Genomic DNA, 22371 nt, shown 5'->3' with positions numbered 1-22371 from the left:
CTGTCAAAAGCGTATTACTTGGGCATTTCTGCTTGAGGCATGGTTATTTTAGCTGGAAGAGAACTGTGCATAGCATGGAAACTTACTGTCTTTTAAGTAAAAATTAATAGCTCTTTCTATATTGATCTGGATAAATGATTGAGTAAATAAATAGAAGGAGGCAAAGGGAAAATTCGTCCTTACAGAAGAATTCCAATTAATAAATTCAGATGGAGTCAGAGAAATAGAGTACCACCATTATAATGTCACAGTAATAATTGCTGCAGGCAAGATCCGATGATAAATGCCAAAGTTAGCAGGTGAAAAGTTTATGAAGAAATAGGATATTTTATGGTCACAAAGTATCACGTCCAAAATATTTATTAATTACAAAGGGAAATATGGTCACTTTACAGTGGAGAAACCTGGCCCACACCACTGGAATTAAGCATCAAAGTTAATATCACCAGTTATAAGACATCTTGATATCATGTAGCTCCCGATACGATGCACTGAGAGGGACACAACATCACCTCTGTGCCATCCTTGGCAAAAATAAATAACCTCAATTTAATTGTGAGTAAATATCAGACAAACCCAAATTGAGGGACATTTTGCAAAACATCTAACCAGTATTCTTTCAAAGGTGTCAGGGCGTGAAAAATAAAGAAGACCATGGAACTATTGCAGAGTGGAAGGAACTAAAGGAGACACAGATAAATGCAAAGTGGGATCTTGGGTTGGATCCCAGAAGAGAAAAAGAGCATTATTGGTGAAATCTGAACAGTCCATAATATGGTTAATAGTAACACACCAAGGTGCATTTCTTAGTTTTGATGACTGTGCTGTGGTCACGTAAGATAACAACGTTAGGTGAAGGGTGTGTGGGAAGTCCCTGTCCTATTTTTACAACTCTTCTGTATGTCTAAAATGACCTCAAAGGAAAAAGTTAAAAAAATTAATAACTATTAAAACATGTGTGATCCAGATGTACTTTCTCATTTAATGCTCATAACAAGCCAACGATATTGGTATTATTGTCACTTTCTTTTTTGGATAAGAAAACTTGGGCACCAACTGTTAAACAATTTGCCCAAGGTCACAAAGCTAGGGCTCAAGCCCAGGCAGACTGACTTCAGACCTCATACCTTTAACCATACTGCCTGGTAATAATAGTGGGGAAACCACCCGGTAATAACCTTTGTAGGAAGAGTCTACGAGCAGGTGTCAAAGTGAGTATAGGCAAGAATTTTACCTTAATATTGTGTCTTTCTGCACAGTCTGAATTTTTTTTATGTGTTACTTTTATCTTCGAAACAAAAATTCAAAGAAATAATCATGGAATAATGAATTAGTTTCACAATACAAACAGCAACCAAAATTGCTTATAATTAACAAGACATGTTTTGGATGCTTATGAAGAAGAAAAACTTCACTGGTATATATAAAGAGGAAGTACAAATGAGTAATAAATATATGGAGGACAGATATCCAGTCTGACTAGATAAATGTTTGGTGTGCTGGCTATCATAAATAGCAAAACTTTGAACCTCCCAGTGAGCACGAATGACTCATAACACTTTCAGAGGTAAGATTTCAGAGGCAAGAGATATCAAAAGGTAGATCTTCACATGGTCTGTTATACTTAGCCGAAAGTCTAGATCTTTCTCCATAAAAGTATGGGGTCTAGGGCCTGGCCCCGTGGCCGAGTTGTTGGGTTTGCACGCTCTGCTGCAGGTGGCCCAGTGTTTCGTTGGTTTGGATCCTGGGCGCGGACATGGCACTGCTCATCGAGCCACGCTGGGGCAGCGTCCCACATGCCACAGCTAGAAGGACCCACAGCTAAGAGTGTACAGCTATGTACCGGGGGGCTTTGGGGAGAAAAAGGAAAAAAATAAAAAATCTTAAAAAAAAAAAAAAAAGTATGGGGTCTCAATGTGGAAGTTCCATTATTTAACTCGTTGCCATCAGTCAGGAGAGAGATTACAGGTCGACCCTCAATAATCTTCATCAATCTGCTATATCTAGTAGACTTTCTCCCAAGGTATCTGTAGGTTTTCACATGTGGAAAATTAATTCACCATATATGTGTGGGTTTCTTCCTGTGCTCTCAATTCTGTTCCACTGATCTCGGTGTCTGTTTTTATGCCAATATCATACCGTTTTGATTACTCTAGCTTTGTAATATTGTGTGAAATCAGGAAGTGTGATGCCTCTAGCTTTATTCTTCTTTCTCAATACTGCTTTGGCTCTTTGGGATCTTTCATGGTTCCATATGAATTTTAGGATTGTTTTTTCTTTTTCTGTAAAAAATGTCATTGGAAATTTGATAAGGATTGCATTCAATCTGTAGGTTGCATTGGGCAGTACGGACGTTTTAACAGTAATCATTCTTCCAGTGCATGAGTGCAGAATATCTGTACATTTATTTGTGTCTTCTTCAATTTATTTCATCAATGTTTTATAGCTTACAGTGTACAGATCTTTCACTTCCTTGGTTAAATTTATTCTTAAATATTTTATTCTTTTTGATGCAACTGTAAATGGGATTGTTTTCTTAATTTCTCTTTCCAGTTGTTTGTTGTTAGTATATAGAAATGCAATTGATTTTTGTATATTGATTTTGTATCCTGCAACCTTACTAAATTTGTTTATTAGTCCTAAAAGTTTTTGGCGGAGTCTTCAGGGTTTTCTATATGGAATCTCATGTCATCAGCAAACAGAAACAATTAATTTTCAAATATTTGGAGATTTTTCAGATGTATTTCTGTTATTGATTTTTAGTTTAATTCCATTACAGTCATAGAATATATTTTGTATGATTTTGTTTCTTAGGAACTCATTGAGGTTTGTTTTATGGTCCCAAATAGTGCCTATCTTGATGAACATTCCATGTATACTTGAGAAGAATATGTATTCTGCCACTGTTGGCTGTAGAGTTTTATAAATGTCAATTAGGTCAAATTGGTTGATAGTATTGTCCAATTCTTCTTTATCTTTAATAATAAAATTTCTTCATCTATTTTTTCAATCAATTACTAAAAAAGGGGTGTTGAAGTCTCTAATTATAATTATTGATTTGTCTATTTCTCTTTTTAGTTCTATTAGTTTTTGCATCACGTGTTTGTAAGCTCTGTTGTTAAGTGAATACACATTTAGGATTGTTATATGTTCTTGGTAAATTGACTCCTTTATCACTATGTGATGTCCCTCTTTATCCCTGGTAGTATTCTTTGTTCTATAGTACACTTGGTCTGATATTAAGCATTCTCTTGATTAGTGTTTGAATGGTATATATTTTTCTGTCCTTTTACTTTTAACCTATCTATGTCTTTATATTTGAAGTAGGTCTCTTGAAGACGTCATGTAGTTGGGTCTTGCTTTTTGAATCTAATCTGACAATCTCTATCTTTTAATTTGTGTCCTTAGATCAGTTACATTTATGTAATTATTGATAGGGTTGGATTAAAATCTGTTGTCTTGTCAGTTGTTGTCTATTTGTTCCATTTATCCTCTGGTTCCATTTTTCTCTTAAAAATTATTTTAGTGCTGGCCCTAGGGTTTGTAACATTCATCTCAGTCTACCTTCAAATCATATATACCGCTTCATTGACAGTCTAAGCACCTTACAATATGACACTCCCAAATACTCCCTCCTCTCTTTTGTACTCTGGCTGCCATACATTTACGTATGCTATAAAGCTCAATACACTGCTACAAGTTTTGCTTTAGACATTCTATTATCTTTTAGAGTGATTAAAATGAAGAAAAGGTCTTTTATATTAACTTTCATTTAATCATCTGCACATATCTTCATTTTTTTATTTCTTGTCATTTAGGTCTTCTGGTAATGAACTCTCAATTTTTGTTTTTCTGAAAACATCTCTATTTCTTGTTCATTTTTGAAAAATATTTTCACTGGGTATAATATTCTAGGTTGTTATGTTTATTTTCCAGCACTTTAAAGATGTCACTCTACTGTCTGCTGGCTTGCATCGTTTTTGTGAGAAGTCTGCTGCACTTCTTATGTTTGTTCCTTTCTGTGTAATACGGGTTCCTCTCTGCTTTCTTTGTCTGCTCTCAAGATATTTTCTTTTTTTTTTTTTAAAGATTTTATTTTTTTCCTTTTTCTCCCCAAAGCCCCCCAGTACATAGTTGTATATTCTTTGTTGTGGGTCCTTCTAGTTGTGGCATGTGGGACGTCGCCCCAGCGTGGCTCGATGAGCAGTGCCATGTCTGCACCCAGGATTCAAACTGATGAAACACTGGGCCGCCCGCAGTGGAGCGTGCAAACTTAACTACTTGGCCACGGGGCCAGCCCCAAGATATTTTCTTTATTTTTGATTTTCAGCAGTTTTAATATGATATAGCTAGACAAGAATGTATTTATTTTGCTTGGGATTCTCTGAGATTTTTTGGAATTATAGTTTAATTCCGTTAATTTTGGATAGTTTGGGGCCATCAAACAAGTAAGACAAACATCATGAAGAAGAAATATAAAAATTGAAACAGATATTCGTATGTCTTACTGCCTACAAAATGTGGATATATGTGTGTGTATGTTTCTTTCTTAAAAGGGAATAACAATTATAACCAAAAAGACAGAATAAAATAGAATGCAATGTAAGAGTTGCAATTGGTGCACATAAAGCAAAGTATAAAATAAGGCAAAAACCAATAAACAGAGGGAAAAGTCATTTTATATTGACAAATAGCAAATTAAAAATGAAGATATAACCTTTGTGTATTAAATAACATTGCGGCAAGATACACAAAGGAGAAATTGACAGAAGCTAAAATAGGACCAAAAGACTTTTTGACAGAACAAGAAGCCAAAACATAAATAAGGATTTAGAAGTTATAAATTACATAAATGAATAAGCATTCTGGTAATTGTGAACATACCTTTTTTCCAGCATCATAGAACCATCTACAAAAATTAATCATTGAAAAAATAAACAAATTTTCCACAATACCCATGCAAACATTGTTCAGATTACATTATCTTACCGACATAAAACAAAAAAATTAAACTCGCTAGGAATCGTGTAAATATTAAAAAATCTAATTACTTAGCAATTTAAAAGCAGTCTCCTAAATAGTGTTTAAGTCAAAGAGGACATAAAAACTGCAATTATGGACTACTTAGAAATAATGATGAGAACATTACGTTTGACAGTTAATGATGAAGTCAAAAGCTGTACTCCTAGAAAAGCATTGCTATTCATGAATATGGAAGCCCAGTTTAGTGAATTAGAAAAGAGAAAACTAAAGAGTTTCTCTTTGAAAAGAATTTCAAAGTATTTTTTTGTATTTTGTATTTTTTGTATTTCTTTGTAAAGAATCATATAATACAGTGGCAAATCAAATCGAGAAGGAGAAAAACAAGGCCATATAATTAGGAATGAGAAAAGAAACTAAAAGCACAGAGTAACAATTTTAGATTATAAGAATATAATATACAAAACTTTAGGCTAATAGATATGAAAACTCACCTGAAATCCATATTTTTCTAGGAAAATCCATTACTAAATTTGACTCAAGAGGAAGTAGGACACCTTAATAGTCCAATATTAAAGAAGAGGTTAGAACATTTGTTAAAAAACCCCCTCAAAAAGGGCCACCAGGAAACATTAGAAGCAATCCCATTAGAATCAGAGAAAGGGTGCAATCTAATTATTTAGGCAGTAAAAGATAAAACCCACAACATATATATATTGAAAAGAAAGAGACAATAGTATTATTATTTGCAGATGACATGACTGGCTTCCTAGAAAAAACAAGGGAAACTGAAAAACTGACCTAAAGAGGAGTTTAGTAAAGTGGGTGAAATCAAGATTAATATTCAAAATCACTAGCTTTCCTTTATACCAAGAGGACTCCAAACTTCATTTGGTACCCTGACGTCTCCTCCATCGGTGCTGCTCAGAGTGTGGTCCCTGGACCAGCATCATGGGCACCACCTGGGAGCTCACGGGAAGAGCAGACTCTCAGGCCCCCTGCAGACCTGCTGAATCGGAATCTGCTTTTTAACGATTCCCAGGTGCTTCGTGTGCACATTCGAGTTTGCGTGCTCTGCTTAATTCCTTTTCACCCACGCTGGGGCAGTTCTATTCTCAGCTTTTCTCCCTGCTATGATCTATATGCCGAGTGAAGAGCACCTGCTTTATACACTCAAATCGGCCAGTCCGATTATTGATAAAAACATTACCCCCTCCACCACCATTACCACAAAATAATTTGTCAGGGAAATAAAGCATGACAAAAATTGATCATCACGATAATTTTTTTCCTCTCAGTAGCCATTGTTCACCACAATCGTCAGCACAGATGAGCCAGGCTGCGGGTCACATGGCATTCCTCCCCAAGTGGTAACACCAACTTCCGTACTAAAGAAGCCTTCCAGAATGCAATCCAGTGAGAGCAATGTTATTTTAGGGATAACCTTGCGTCCTTCCAATTACTGAAAAGAAGCAAATTATCTGCAAAGTACAGCACTTTATTAGTGTTTAGAATAGTTCATGCTTTGTGCCAGATGCTGAGCATTTTATGTGTGTTGTCTCATCCAGTCCTTGCGCCAGTCCTACGAGGCTGGTGCTACATCATCCCCCCTTGCAGACCAGGAAACCGAATCTCAGAGAGGAGAAGTGACTTGCTCAAGGCTGTAAAGTACTTGGACTACTCGAGAGCAGCTGAGAAGTTCAGAGGCGAAAGAATGCTCCTTAAGGCAGGGTTTCTCAACCTGGGGTCCGTGGACAAAATTCAGGGGCTTTGTGAACCTGGATGGGAAAAAAAAAAATCCGTCTCTATTTTCACAAATCTATAACTGAAATTTAGCATTTTTCAATTATAAATGTAGGCAAGAAACCACAGGAATATTAGCAATAACTGTGACTTTGATACCAAAAGATATCTCAGATGTTTTTATCCAGGTGTTTTTAGAGTTGTTGCTGATGTGGTGAACTGCTGTTTGTGCTCATGACTACTTTAAAACTAAATTGTTATTAGACCCACTGCTAGGTCTTACTGTTTAATGGAGCAAATAAAGAAATAACTATGTCACAGTTTTTATGTTTTGATGATTGCCTTCAATATATTTGGTTTCCTCTACAGTTCTCTGTACTTGTGCGTTAGAAATATTATTCTGAGAAGCAATCTATAGTTACTACCAAAGGCATAAAAAAAAAAAAAAGAGGTTAAGATCTTTTAAGGCAGCTAACCTTCCTTGGTAGCTGTGCTCTAAGTAGGAGTTTGCCAAGCTCCAACCATCCCCTCATCACTTGCTGTGGACTGGTCTGGGTTCCTGGCGAATTTGGGTTTCCTCTGAATTCTAGGTTTTGCTGCAGTCGGTGGGATGGAAGGCCTGAAGGAGAAGTACTTCTTGGCCCTGGCTAGCAACCGGAGTGGGAACGGCAGCTGCGGGCTGCCCCGAGAAGATGCCTTCCACATTTTCCGAGACCCGGTGACATCTGATCTCCCGTGGCCTGGGATCCTATTTGGAATGTCCATCCCGTCCCTCTGGTACTGGTGCACGGATCAGGTACAGGGCAGCTGACTGAGTGAGCGCCCTCCAGGACACTTCTTTTCTTGGGGTGGCTGGAGCCTGGGGTTTTTCCCCTCCGTCTTGTCCTCTCATTTGCATTTCCCATCCTATTTGACTCCTCCTGCCTTTTCTACTGCTCTACGTGTTATCTTATCTCTTGCTCTCGCTCATGTAATGGCAAATCCAAAGCTGCTGATACTTACAAAGGGAAAAGCTTAATATAGCCTGCTGAATATATGGAAAGATCCAGTAAGCAAAAGAGATGATACGCTTTAAATGGAGGTTAAAACTGATATCAGATATCGTTTGCTCAACAAGTATTCGCAGGGTGTCCTTTCTGTACCAGCCACGTGGAAATCATGAGTAAACTAATTGGACAAAGCTCTTAGAGCCTCATGGAGCTCATTTTCTAATGGGGGTAGATGGACACGATAAATACGTAAATAATGTAGAATGTTAAAAGGTGATAAATGTCATTTAAAAGAAAGAGTTGGGGAAGGGGGATTGAGAGTGTGGGAGTGCAATTGAAAACAGGGTGGTGAGGAAGGTGTGGTTAGGCAGTCACCTTTGAGCACAGGCCTTAAGGCACATTCGTAACTGGTGTGAAAAAAGAAACGAGAAAAGCAAAAGACATAGCAGTGTCTGTAATAAATCCTTTTGTGTTAAAACGGGGGAGAAACCCAAGCTCTCCTGTGACCCCATGACTTTGGTCCTCACCATACCATGTTGCCTCTGAGCTCGATTCTGTGGAGTCCAAAGTCTGTGTTGGCTCACTGTGCCAGTGCTGCCCCCGGAAACGCACATCTTTGCTGGCACTATATCTAGGTTCGTTGTTGAACGGACGAAAGACAGAGCAACATTCATTGTTCCCTGATTGAGAGCATGTTCCGGATCTTCCCAGGCAGAGACGGAAGAGGTAAATAACAATTGATAATAGTAATGACAGTTAAACATTAGTCATGCTGTACCACCTGCTAGTCACTGATCTAACCGGTTTGTGAGCATTAACTCAATTCATTTTCAGAAGACTCCTGTGAACCATGTCCCACTCCTTGGGCCTGGGGCCTTTCACACAGGGTGACGCCCTCCTCCCAAGACTCGTGAGTTTTTGAGCAGCACAACTCTCCTAAAACTTACTCAGCTGCCTCTCAAATTTATATCCTGGGAATAAAAACCGGGATTCTTTTCAGTCACAGCTTTGGATCTCCAGGAGAAAGGGCTTTGTTTTCCAAAGCTATAAACTCTTTCCTCTCTGCTTCCAGATGCGTCAGCTAGGACAGAAGCTTGCATGCCTTTTTTGGCACCTTAATGAAGTAATAAGAAGTATTCTATGGGGTCTGTTATCCTTACATTTTGCTACCATATTCTTGAGCATTCTCAGAAGCCTCTATAGTTATATGTTTGGAGTTCTGAGAAGTGACAGATAAGTTAAACCAACTTCTAAACAAGAAGAGCTCACTTCCCAGCTCCGGATTGAGGATCCTCCTCACCTTTCCTCAAATGAGCCAATTCCACATTTTAGAAACTTTCACTTGCAACATCCTAGCAAATATAATTTGTGCACGTAAGGGCACACTTGGTTGCAGTGACAGAAAAAAAATCAAACTTAAACTAGGATAGGAAAAGGGTGGGGGATTTATTAGTTCATGGAATACACACTGCAGCAAGTGGAACTAGCTTCCAGAAACTGCTGGAACTTATCCTGGTTTCCCTCTCCATCATCTTTCTCACCTATTGACTTCATTGTCTCCTACTGCAGACCAACAGGAGAAAGGCTGACAACCCCCTAAGTCTCACATGCAAAAATCCTCTGGGAGGGCTCTGATAGGCTTAGCTTGGGTCAGGTTACTGTGCCCAAGATGACAGGGTAGCTATGTGGAGAGGGGATGGGTTTCAAAAGAAGGGGCAGGCCGCTGTAGGAAGACCACCCCATGGATGTCCTCTCTAAAAACAGTGGGAAGAATTCCAACTTGGTCCTGCTCACCACAGCATCACAATGGTAAGGATGTAACACTTGAGTTCTTGTTCATAGGTCCCTGAACCAGCCCAAAAAGGCTCTGGTAACTCACCAAGGCCTCTGTAGTTTTTCCAGATGCTTCAAGACCCAAAGCCTAAGAAAACAGTAGAGAGAGTTCTGAGCTCAGATAGTGCGGTCTGAAGGCTGGAAGAGGATTTGTGGGAACCAGTCTCGCAATCAGAAAACACTCTGGAACAAGTCATTCCCTTTGAACAGATAAATCTTGACAAGAGCTAGACTCACCCCTCTTAACAGAGAGTTTTTGAGGGGCAGGTCAGGATAGGACCTCGGCATACCATGTGTGACAACAACAAGCCCAGGCGCTCCAACTCTGCTGGTAGTCACAACTCAGCCCTCGCTCTGTCTCTCTCTCTTCACTCATCACTCCTAGCCAAGACTTGAATATTTGCATTTCTCTCCTATTCTCCTTCCTGCTCTCGCTTTCTCTCCTTGGTCCTTTTAAGACAACTGACCCCCTCCGCCACCAAGACAAAAACATTCGTAAAAGCCAGCCATGGACAATTACACCTAATCAGGTGTTTCCCTGAAGACCACCTTCCCGCTTCCATTATTGTCTCAATATTAGCTGTTTTCACATTTCTGAACTGTGGACCTATGCCTCTATGATCTGGTTTCCAAGAGCTAATTCTAACTGTCTTCTCTTTTGGTGACCTATTTGAACTTCTTCCTCTGGTTTCATCCAACAACAGCAGTGACAATAACAATGACAATAATCATCACTCCTCTCGGCATAAGAACTGCTGGGCACCTCAAGACAAGCACTGTCATTATCCCCATTTGGCAGATGAGAAGACTGAGGCCTGGAGAGGCTAAGGACCTTGTCCAAGCCCACAAAGAGCTGGTGGAGCAGGGACTCACACCTTAGTCTCTCTGCACTTTTAACCACTCTATTTATTTGCTCCAACTCACCAACTGGATGCTCTCTGGACTCTGGAGTTTATCCAGAGCTGTGCGTAACAGAGAACCCACCCCCTAGCTGCATGTTTGTGCAGAAGCCCACTGCCTAGCCATCAGGCCCCACCACCATGAGCTCTCCCTGCCAGCTATCCCACTTCCTCCCCGACCCCAGTCAAAGGAAAATTTGTACATGATTGTCATAGGAGGAGCAAATGAAGATAAAGTGGGTGATGGTAGATGCCATGATGGGTGAAGATACAGCTTGTTAACTTCCCCCCTCCCCACATATATTTTTTCTTCTTTTCTTTTTTGCAGGGAAAGATTCGCCCTGAGCTAACATTGTTGCCTATCTTCTTTTTCTTTCTTTCTTTCTTTTTTCCTCCCCAAAGCCCCAGTGCATGGTTGTATGTTCTAGCTGTAAGTCCTTCTAGTTCTGTGTGAGCCACTGCCACAGCACGGCCACTGACAGACAGGTGGTGTGGTTCTGCACCCAGGAGATGAACCCGGGCCACTGAAGCAGTGGGAACACCAAACTTTAGACACTAGGCCCTGAGGGCTGGCTCCCTCCTCCCCACATATTTATACTACATTTTCATTCTCCCTAGTTCACCTTTTTTTTTTTTTCCAACTGAGATGTAACTTATAAAGTGGCGTTTGACTACTATCCCTTTTAGGGTCTGACAGTTACAGAAAACAGACCTCTCAGTCTGGGTGACCAGCTTGTGACCAGGGCTCTTTTGAGTTCTGACTGGCTGAATGGGTCGGTCGTGTCCAGTGGGCACAGGTGCCTGTCCTTGAACCGTGTCCCCAAGGCTCAGTTTGTGTCACTGTTACTGTAGTGGACCATTAGCAAAAGTTGCATATTTTACTTTGGTCATTTGGATGCCTTCTGACAATTGTCTGACAAGTCCAGGCCCATGGGTTCTGCAGATGGGACACCCCTCAAAGGTCACCTCCAAAAAACGTTTGTACATTTATACTGTGAGGCCCCCAAAATTGTCAGGGGTGTAGAGGGGGTTTGGAACAAATTCTCTCTCTCAACACTTCCCATTAATCTTTCTTTGCTGACCTAGTGACGACTCTTAGTTGTTTGTTGGGAAAAAAGGAGTTTAAGCATAAAAGGTCATTTTTTAAAAACTTACATGACTGGGAGGCCAGAGGTGGATAAGGACAATCGTAACAACTAATATTTATTGGGCAATTACTTTGTGTCTGACACTATTCTATTATTCTAAATGAGTTACTTCATTTAATTGTCAAAACTGCCCTGATCTTATCCCCATTTTATTGATTGGGAAACTGAGGCAAAGAGAGGTAAGATTGTTTGCTCAAGGTCACACAGCAAAGAAATACGGAGGTAGGATTTGAACCCAGGCTTTCTGTATCCTGTGTTGGCACTATAAACCAGACCTGGCACAGCTGGATTGAGGGCTCATCCTATGTCATCAGAAATTGTTTCTATCTCTTTACAATTTTTATTTTTCTTTCCTCTGAGATGACTTCAGTCTCAAGGAAGCTTCCCCAATATGACAGCAGAGATGCAGCCAGCAGTCCCAGCTGCCTCCACGGTTAGCAGTTCCAATGGAGGCTGTGGGTGGTAGAGTGCCTCCTTTAAGAAGGAGTTCCGTGGAGGGGCGGGCCCAGTGGCGCAGCGGTTAAGGTCGCATGTACCGCTTCAGCGGCGTGGCACCGGTTCGGATCCAGGGTGTAGACATGGCACCACTTGACAACCCATGCTGTGGTAGGCATCCCGCATATAAATTAGAGGAAGATGGGCATGGATGTTAGCTCAGGGCCAGTCTTCCTCAGCAAAAAGAGGAGGATTGGCAGCAGCTGGCTCAGGGCTAATCTTCCTCAAAAAAAAAAGGAGTTCCATGGAGAGATGTACTTGGACTGTCTTGGGTTCATATTTTTCCTTAACTGATCATGGTAACCAGAGAAGTGAAGCAATTCTATGGAGAGCTCTAATTGGCCAGCGTCAACCCCAGGATAGAGGAGTGGAGAGAGTACAGTGTTGGGGTCATAGCTACTCCAACTGGACCACAGGGACTGAGAATAGGAGAGAGAGGCTTCCTCAAAGAAAAGCCAGGCAAGCCAATATCCTAAGTCCATCACACCCACCAAGAAGCTACGCACAGTTCATTTGTCTTAAGAGAAAACCATCTCAGCTTCCAACCACCCCACTGTTTTCCAGGTGATCGTTCAGAGGTCTCTGGCTGCCAAGAACATGTCCCATGCCAAAGGAGGCTCTCTGATGGCTGCATACCTGAAAGTGCTGCCCCTTTTCATAATGGTGTTCCCCGGAATGGTCAGCCGTGTCCTCTTTCCAGGTAAGATGACAGTTGAGAAGAGACGTTATCTGTCTGTGAGTCTCAGGTCCTGCAAAGTGTTCCAAACATATTACTGACTGTCCCGAGAGAATGCAACTGGAGTGCCTTCCTAGGGATTCCACTGAGGCGTCTCCATCTAGGCATCTACTGACTCTGGACTGTTTTCTGACACTGGTTCAGTGGGAACATCCCACAGGTGTCCCAGGCCAAACCAAGTGGAGACCTATCTGGGGCTTCACCTCAACTATATATATTTTTTTACTATATACACTGCTCTGCATCTTTATTATTGTTTTTAATAAACTTTTCATGTGAAGCACTTTTAGATTTACACAGTACAGAGAATTTTCATAATCCCTCACCCAGCTTCCCTCATTGTTCATTCTTACCTCATGTTTGCACATTTGTCACAACTAAGGAAGAGACATTGGTACATTTCTGTGAATTAAATTCAACTTTTTCTCAAACTTAGTCTATCTTGGAGATCCTTCTGGATCAGTACATAGGAAACCTTCTTCATTCTTATTGATGACTCCACGGTTTTCCACTTGGAAGTATATTGCACTGTAAATCAACTATATTTTTCTGAAATCACAAACTAGGCTAAAAATCTTGTGGTTCCAGATGTCAGGTCTCTGAAGTCTCATGTGAGAGTTCTTTTCATGCTTTAGAGTTTGAGCTTGGTGGTTTGGTAACTTTGGCCCAATGGAACCCTTGGAGGGGGGTAATTTTCTTAACAAAATCAGGGCTATCAAAGTTTCTAGAGTATTTGTCTTAGCTTTTTTTTTTTTTTTTTTTAATGTGGTAAAGGGATGTGGTTTGCACTGTGGGGATAAAAAGAACTGGGAGGGCGGGAGGGGAGTGATGTTATTGGGGTCACTCTTAGGTCAGGAACTGGTGACCTGTACAGAAGAAAGTTCCTTTCTTTCTACCTCAGTGAGCTTAACCCAGTACCCACCAAGGCTGTTATTAACTCAAAGGGGAGGGTAAAGCAGAAAGCTTGCTCCCCTATGTCTTATCCTACATGATGTTACACAGAGGTAACGGTAGGATGAAATGGTTAGTTGGTCCAGAAGTTTTGTCAAAATAATTTAGGACACTAAGAATGAGGAGGAGAGCCAACCCTGATGGCCTAGTGGTTAAAGTTTGGTGCTCACTGCTTTGGTGGCCTGGGTTCGCTTCCCAGTCGCAGAACCACACCACCCATCTGTCAGTTACCATGCTGTGGTGGCGGCTCACATCGAAGAAATAGAAAGACCTACAACTAGGATATACAACCATGTACTGGGGCTCTGGGAGGAAAGAAAAAGAGCAAGATTGGCAACAGATGTTAGCTCAGGGTGAAATGTTCCCTGCAAAAACAAAACAAAACCAGAATTAGGAGGAAAGTGTTGGGGAAGGACAGTGGTGGGGGTTGTCCGTTGCGCTAAACTCTGGGGTTGTGCTCCTCCAGCCCAGATGGGATGAAGAACCCAGAACCAGTCCTGTTTCTGGAGAAGGGGCACAAGGTTTGGAAAAGCCCAGATGGGAATAAGAACTGGGATCTTGAGTTTGTGGTGACTTGATGGAAAATATACAGCTATTGGGCAAGGCTTGACATATGAACAAAGAATGTGGCTTAAAACAATCAATATTTATTGTACAAAGCGTCAGGCCCTGCGTGAAGTGTTTTACAGTAGGGTGTGGTGGTTGTGAATATGGCCTCTGATCTGAACTGCCTGGGCCTCAATCTTGGCTTTGCCACTTAATAGCTGTGTGACCTTGGATAAGTCACTTAATCTCTTTGTGCCTCTATTCCGTTACTCATAAAATGGGATAATACCTTGTAAAGCTTAAAGCAGTGCCTGGCAGGTGGTAAGCACTATGTAAGTGTTCATTCTTATTATTTTATACATGTATTATCTCATCTATTCCTCAAAACGGCCTCGTGGTAGGTACTATTATTGGTATTTTTATTTACAGATGAAGAAATTGGAGCTCAGAGAAATTAATTAATTCATTTATTTATTCTTCCATGTGGTCAACAATATTTTGAGAACCAATTATCTGCCAGGCCTTATTCTAGAAGACCCTGGAAATCCTTAAGTGAATGAGACTTACAGTATCTCTGCTGTTGTGGGGCTTACATTCTAGTGGTGGAGGAGACAGACAAAAATAAGTAAATAAATAAGTGATATATCCACTGATGGTGCTAAGTGCTGTGAAGAAAATGTGCAGGGGGACACCAGAGGGAATGCTGGGGGGCCTGACAGGGTTTCTAGGGAAGACCTCTGTGAAGGGGCAACAGTTGATCCATGTGGATGGTTTGAAAATATATTTGAGTGGAGCCAACCAGATTAATGATGTGGGGGTCAAGGAAAAAAGAGGAATCGAGATCACTCCCAGGTTAAGTGACTTGCTGGAAGTTAGTTGGCTAGTGGTGGGTGAGCCAAGATTCCAACCCAGGTACATCTGCCTTCAAAACCTGAGTCTTAATCATGCTACTGTCTTTCTCAGAAAATCACATGTTAAGCTTTGGATCAATATCTGGAATATCAATAACAAGACCCTGACCATCACTCTCAGCGGTCAGTAAGCCAATCAACGATCATTATTAAATGAGACATAAGGCCGTATTCCTCGCCCCTACAGTCTTTGTAAAGTAATGAATGAATGAATCTGGTACTCCTGAAAAGGGATGATAAAATTTATATGAAAACACCCTAGCATGTGGTACCAGCAATAACTGCAAAAAGAATTTAAGAGAGGGAGGTGAGCATCGTGTATTTGAAGGTCCAGACCAGCACTTCTGTGGTCCCCAATCCAGCAGCATCAGTGTCATCTTGGAACTTGTTAGAAACGCAAACTTTCAGGCCCTGTCCAAGACCTACTGAACGCGAATCTCTGGGGGTGGCCAGCGACCCGTTTGAACACATCCACGTGAAGATTGAGAAGCCTTGGCCTAGAGCGTCAGGCTCGGGGTCAAGCCGCTCTACCTTCCCATTTCCACCTCTGTCTCCATTTTGGCTCCACCAGCTCCCACCTGAATCTCAACTGGGTCTGGAAACCGCCTAAAAGGATGATCTGATCCTGAGCTCTCATGAGCCTGGACAACAGCCTCTTCCACCTAGCCCATCTGAGAAATGGCACACATTTTGAAGGAACCCTAACGGAAATTAAGAGAGTAGCAAAACAACCCTTAAAGCAACAACACACAGAGTCTAGAAATTTACCTATTTACAAAGCCAATCATCTCCCCCTGAGCTTTGGCATAAACTACGGATTTGAGACCTGTCTGTGACACTTACTGGTGTATGATTTGGGAATCTCTTTGGGCCCTCAGTTTACTTGTCTTTAAAATAGTTATAATAACAATATCTCCCCCATGGAATTATGAAGATTACATGAGAAGCTGTATGTACAGTTTACTTGCAGCGTCTGAGTCATAGTGCCCCGTCCGTGAACGTTGGCATTTGGAAGAAGGAGGTTTTGTGCTATGTTTGAACTTGACTCTGCTAAAGGCATCCTTTATTTCAAGCATCAGAGGGTCTGACACGAGAACTGACTCCATATATGAAATGGTTGATTAATTAACCCGAGACAGGTGAGCAGATGTTACCGAATGGTGGGTTAATGATCACAGGCTGTTGGTTTCATTTTTAACTTAGCTGCACCAACTAATTTCCCTATGGCGGACATATTCTTTAGACTGCACAAACGAACACAATTTTCTTCCACAAACATGCTTTATAAACTGTGTGTGTCATGTGTTCCGTGGTTGAAGGTTGCATTCCTATAAGGTTAAACAAAAACTCTGTAGTTAATTAAACATCCCAGGGAGGGTCTTGCTCCTTCTCAGTGTACCTTGAAGAGAAGAGCTTTGAAATAAAAAGGGCAGAGCCCATAAGATTTTGAGCTTAAACAAGACCTTTGCCCCTCCTGGGAGGCTCCTTACTATTCTGGGAATGTAACTATTTTCTAATCTTCTCCTAAGCTTCCTCAGTAGTGTCATAAAAAGATAAGAACTCTGACTTCTCAAAAACATTTTTTCTCAAAAAGATTGTTTCTTCTCGATGCTTCTTGTCAGATACCGCTTTTGGTCTATAGGCTTAATTTTGTCTAAGTCTGAACCGGAGTTTTGGGGGCATCTACTTTCATTCTACAGCAATTGCTATTAATATTATCCATTGTGGCCACAGCACCCATTTCCTTTCCCATTGGTGGATGCGAGTGGAGTGAAGGCTCTCAGCTTTGAGAAAATATGACAGTGAGGGGAGAAATCTTACCATGACCAGTTAGCCCTTGGGTTTCCCAGTGGACGAAAGGGCCTGGGGCTACTTCCATTTCTTAGGTGCTCTGCTACATTAAAGAAGAAAATGAAGATAAAACAATATTGGATTATAAAAATTGCAGTGTACTTTAAATGTTTACATTTATTAAATTACAGTTTTAATGCAGATAAAAATTTAATGACTAAATATACAACCTCATCTGGAGATACCATGGAACATCTGCATTCAAGGCCACTTGTGAATTTGAGGCCTCAACTAGACGGTCATCAAGGCGTTGAGACTGCATCAGAGCCAGGGGAGAAAGTGGCATGCAGTGAAGGCTCCATGCCCACCCCTAAACAGAGTTCAGGGTGGTTCCCACGTGCCGTGAAAGATGGGGCAGAAAGGCAGTGTCACTGACCAGAACGAGGAAGAAGGACCCAAGCCTTTGGACTGAGCAGAGCGAGGGTCTGGGAGTTATTTATGGGAGTTATTCCTAGATGCACCTGGCAAAAGAGACTTGAGAAGTAATATGGGTCCAGCTGGGTGAGTGGTGTCGGGTAGGCATTGAGATGATGCTGACTGAAAATGGATAAAGCATATGCTATTTTGGTCTTCCTTCTCTGAAAAATTAGATTGGGCGTCAGGAGACCCAGGTTTAAGTTCTGCCTCTGACATGACCTTGCTGGGTGATTATAATCAGGTCCCTTCTCCTCTTTGAGACTTTCTCTTCATTTGTGAAATGGTAAAAGCAATCTCTACTTCCTTCATATGGTTATGAAGAGTGACCAATAATAATGTAATAGCTGGCCTCTCCTCCACAAAAATTTATCGAGCACCTCCTCTGTGCCACACACTAGTGTAATTTTTTATCTCTGTCTGCCAAGCTGGAGGCCTATGCTTGCCTGCTTGGGATGTGTTCATTATGATGATAGGCAGGGATGACGAACTCGAGATGCCAGGAAGACTAGATGGGTTTACGTTAGAAAATCAGAATGCTGCTCAGGAGAGAAAAGAATTGATACAGAAATGCAGAAAAAGAGGAGAGAGAAATTCAGAGGCAGGATGGTTGAGTTTTCCTAAGTCTAAAAATGAGGAAGTGCCATTGAACTACATGAGCTATTGAGAAGGAGATGGGGAAAAGAAGAATTTTAAAAATATTTGCCATGTGTCAAGCAATCCATTCTGCTTTGTACGTCTGAGAAACTGCAGTAAAGATGTGAATTGCTGTGTCTCCTTTTTTTTGCAGGGGCAGGTGGGGTATGGATCCTGAGGCAGGAAACTGTGCTGAGTGGTCTCAGCTTTATTTGAGTTACAATGATAATAGCTGAAGTGTGTTCAGCCCTTCCTATGTCTCAGAGTCTGTATCATCTCAGTCAATCCTCTCTAAGATCATATGAAGCAAAACTACATTGTTGTCCCAGTTTTACAGATTTGGCAACTCAAGTTCAGAAAGGTTAAGTCAGAAGGTCATCGTTTATAGTCTAAGCTGGTTTTTTTTCATTGAGTTCATAATAGTTTACACCATTGTGAAGTTTCAGTTGTGCATTATTTCTTGTCTGTCACCACGTAAGTGCTCCTTCTCACCAACTGTGTCGACCCCCCACCCCCTTCCCCTGGTATCCACTGAACTGTTTTCTTTGTCCCTGTGTTTACATCCCACATATGAGTGAAAGCATCTGGTGTTTGTCTTTCTCAGTCTGGCTTATTTCGCTTAGCATAATTCCCTCCACGTCCATCCATGTTGTTGCAAATGGGACGACTTTGTCTTTTATGGCTGAGTAGTATTCCATTGTATATATACCACAGCTTCTTTATCCAATCATAGGTCGATGGGCACTTGGGTTGTTTCCATGTCTTGGCTATTGTGGATAGTGCTGCAATGAACATAGGGGTGCATATGTTACTTTGGATTGTTGATTTCAAGTTGTTCGGGTAGATACCCAGTAGCGGGACAGGTTGTTCATATGGTATTTCTATTTTTAGTTTTTTGAGAAATCTCCATACTGTTTTGCATAGTGGATGTACCAGTTTGCATTCCCACCAGCAGTGTATGAGGGTTCCCTTTTCTCCACACCCTCTCCAACATTTGTCATTTTTAATCTTAGTGATTATAGCCATTTTAACAGGTGTAAGGTGGTATCTTAGTGTAGTTTTGATTTGCGTTTCCCTGATGATTAGTGATATTGAACATCTTTTCATGTGTTTATTGGCCATCTGTATACCTTCTTTGGAAAAATGTCTGTTCATATCATCTGCCTATTTTTTGATTGGGATGTTTGTTTTTTTGTTGTTCAGTTGTGTGAGTTCTTTATATATTATGGAAATTGACCCCTTCTTGGATATATGATTCGAAAATATTTTCTCCCAATTGGTGGGTTGTCTTTTAATTTTGCTCCTAGTTTCTTTTGCCTTGCAGAAGCTCTTTAGTCTGATGAAGTCCCACTTGTTTATTTTTTCTTTTGTTTCCCTTGTCTGAGAATACAAGGATTCGAAAAGATCCTTTTTTTTTTTTTTTTTAAAGATTTTATTTTTTCCTTTTTCTCCCCAAAGCCCCCCAGTACATAGTTGTGTATTCTTCGTTGTGGGTTCTTCTAGTTGTGGCATGTGGGACGCTGCCTCAGCGTGGTCTGATGAGCAGTGCCATGTCCGCGCCCAGGATTCGAACCAACGACACACTGGGCCGCCTGCAGCGGAGCGCACGATCTTAACCGCTCGGCCACGGGGCCAGCCCCTCGAAAAGATCCTTTTTAAGTTCTATGTCAAAGAGTGTACTACCTATATTATCTTCCAGAAGTTTTATGGTTTCAGGACTTATCTTCAAGACTTTGATCCACTTTGAGTTAATTTTTGTGTATGGCGTGAGATAATGGTCTACTTACATTCTTTTGCACGTGGCTGTCCAGATTTCCCAACACCATTTATTGAAGAGACCATCATTTCTCCCTTGTAACTTCTTGGCACCTTTGTCAAAGATTAGCTGTCCGTATATGTGTGGTTTTATTTCTGGGAAGTCTAGGCTCTTTTTTATTTCATTGAGCTATAAACCTACATGCAATAATCCTGTCTACTGGCGGTGGTCTGGGTCAGGCCATTTTTTGGATAGGCCTGAGGCTCTGAGGGTCTGTGTGCTCAGCGTTGGGCCTTGTTTTCTCCATAGATCAAGTGGCTTGTGCAGATCCAGAAATCTGCCAGAAGGTGTGTGGCAACCCCTCCGGCTGCTCTGACATCGCATATCCCAAACTTGTGCTGGAACTCCTGCCTACAGGTAGTGTCTCCTCACCCCTGAATTGAGTCCCCTGGAGACCCTGAAAGGAGGACATTAGTTGGGTTCCGATCTGAGGGAGGGACAAGATGGGAGGGCTGTGGGAGGGAATGGGCTCTGGGCCGAAGGACTGAGCCCCAGAGCCAGGGGCCCCACATGAAGCTCAGGCAGCTCTGCCTGACCTGCTCCTCTGAGTCTCTCCTCACGGCCCCACCCCTGAGGTTCTGCCTCCTCAGAGTTGAAATTATAGGGATCAGCTGGCTACGGGCCTGGGGAAATGGGGTCATGAGTGAAGGCAGCAGCTGTTGGCAGAAAAAGCCTGAGGCCCATAGACCTCCCTTCTGCCCCCAGGGCTCCGTGGGCTCATGATGGCTGTGATGGTGGCGGCGCTCATGTCCTCCCTCACCTCCATCTTTAACAGTGCCAGCACCATCTTCACTATGGACCTCTGGAATCATATCCGGCCTCGGGCATCTGAGAAGGAGCTCATGATTGTGGGCAGGTAAGGTCTTCCTGGGTGGGGCCGGGCAGGGGAGTGCAAAGTCCAGATGCCCAGGGAGGGGTAAGCTGAGCCCCCCCAGAGGCAAAGCCCACCCATCCAGGTGGCTCGTCCTCCTCCGACAGCGAAAGTGAGGTACCTTAGGACTTCGTGTATGAGTAAGTCGTTCATTCATTTAAGGGATGTTCAGTGAGCACCTACCCTCTGCCAGGTGCCGGGCACATAGCAGTGAAAAGAAAAGACTCCCCAGTTTTTGCCTTTGTGGGGCTAGAGGAAGAGAAGGATGAGTAAGCAGGAAAACATAAGCCCACTGAGTGCTCTAACTGGGGAGCCAGGAGACCTAGGCATCCAGAGGAGGAGTCCCCAACCTGGACCAGGACCTGAGGGGTGAATACGAGTTAGCCAGGTGAAAGGGAAGAGGAGACTGGGGGGAAGGTTTCTCTATCAAGGTCAAGTCCTGAAGTCTACTGTTGTCAGTGCCATCAAGTGGATTCTGACTCCCAGTGCCCCTGAGGACAGCAGAGCAGAACTCTGCCCGGTGTTTCTGCACCATCCTCTCACCTTCCAGCTCTAGATCAGACAATGCTCTGCTGCCATTCATAAGGTTTTCATGGCCAATTTTTTCAGAAGGGTGTGGCCAGGTCCTTCCTCCTAGTATGTTTAGTCTGGAAGCTCTGCTGAAACCTGTCCGCCATGGGTGCCCCTGCTGGTGTTTGAAATACAAGTGGGCTAGCTTTCAGCATCACAGCAACACGCAGCTGCCACAGTGTGATAACCGACAGACTGGTGGTGTGGTTCCAAGTGGGAAATGAACCCAGGCCATGCCAGTGAGAGCAACAATCTTAACCACTAGACCACCAGGGCTGAAGTCTAACGGGAGGGAATGAAAATGACCAAGAGGAAAGTCACATAAATTTTAATAAGCGTCTGGGGGCTCTGCTCCTCAAGAAGGTGCATCCTGAGGGCTTTCTCAGCCTTGGGTTAGGGAAAGAGTTCTTAGGTATGACACCAAAAACATAATTCATAAAAGAGAAAAATGATAAGTTGGACTTCATCAAAATTCACTCCAAAAGACACCATTAAGAAAATGAGAAGAAAAACCACAGATTGGCAGAAAATATTTGCAGGCCATATATCTGATAAAGAATTTGTAATCTAGAATAATCTACAAATCAGACTGTAATTTAGAAAACTACAGTGGGATACCACTATACACCCACCAGAATGGCTATAATCGAAAAGACAGATAAGGAAATGGAAAAACTGCAACTCTCAGGCATTACAGGTGGGAACATAAAATGATTCAACTGTTCAAAACAGTTTGGCAGTTTCTTAAAAAGTTAAACATAAACTTGCCATACAATCCAGCAGTTGCATTCCTAGAAATGAAAACGTATGTCTGCACAAAGACTTGTACACAAATGTTCTTTGCAGCATTTTTTATAATAGCCAAAAAGTAGAAACAATCTAAATGTCCATTGACTGGTGAAGGGTACACAAGAATATGTAATGGCATTTGGATCCAATGGGATATTTTTCAACATTTAAAAAAGAATGAAATACTGATATA

The 22371-nt window shown here is 41.8% G+C and overlaps 1 protein-coding gene across 6 annotated transcripts in view; it reads left to right on the top strand.

The window, feature by feature from the left end:
* Positions 1 to 22371, top strand: part of SLC5A11 (solute carrier family 5 member 11) — a 57599-nt gene that overhangs the window by 28481 nt on the left and 6747 nt on the right. For all 6 annotated transcript variants that reach the window (XM_070484665.1, XM_070484668.1, XM_070484667.1 and 3 more), the window contains 4 exons: positions 7314 to 7519; positions 12652 to 12787; positions 20198 to 20305; positions 20654 to 20804. In XM_070484665.1, the coding sequence (XP_070340766.1) occupies positions 7314 to 7519; positions 12652 to 12787; positions 20198 to 20305; positions 20654 to 20804 (601 nt within the window). The remainder of the gene's footprint in view (positions 1 to 7313; positions 7520 to 12651; positions 12788 to 20197; positions 20306 to 20653; positions 20805 to 22371) is intronic.

Source organism: Equus asinus, chromosome 14 (assembly GCF_041296235.1).
Source record: "Equus asinus isolate D_3611 breed Donkey chromosome 14, EquAss-T2T_v2, whole genome shotgun sequence".
Lineage (NCBI taxonomy): Eukaryota > Metazoa > Chordata > Mammalia > Perissodactyla > Equidae > Equus > Equus asinus.
This window is presented reverse-complemented; position numbering and strand designations above follow the sequence as displayed.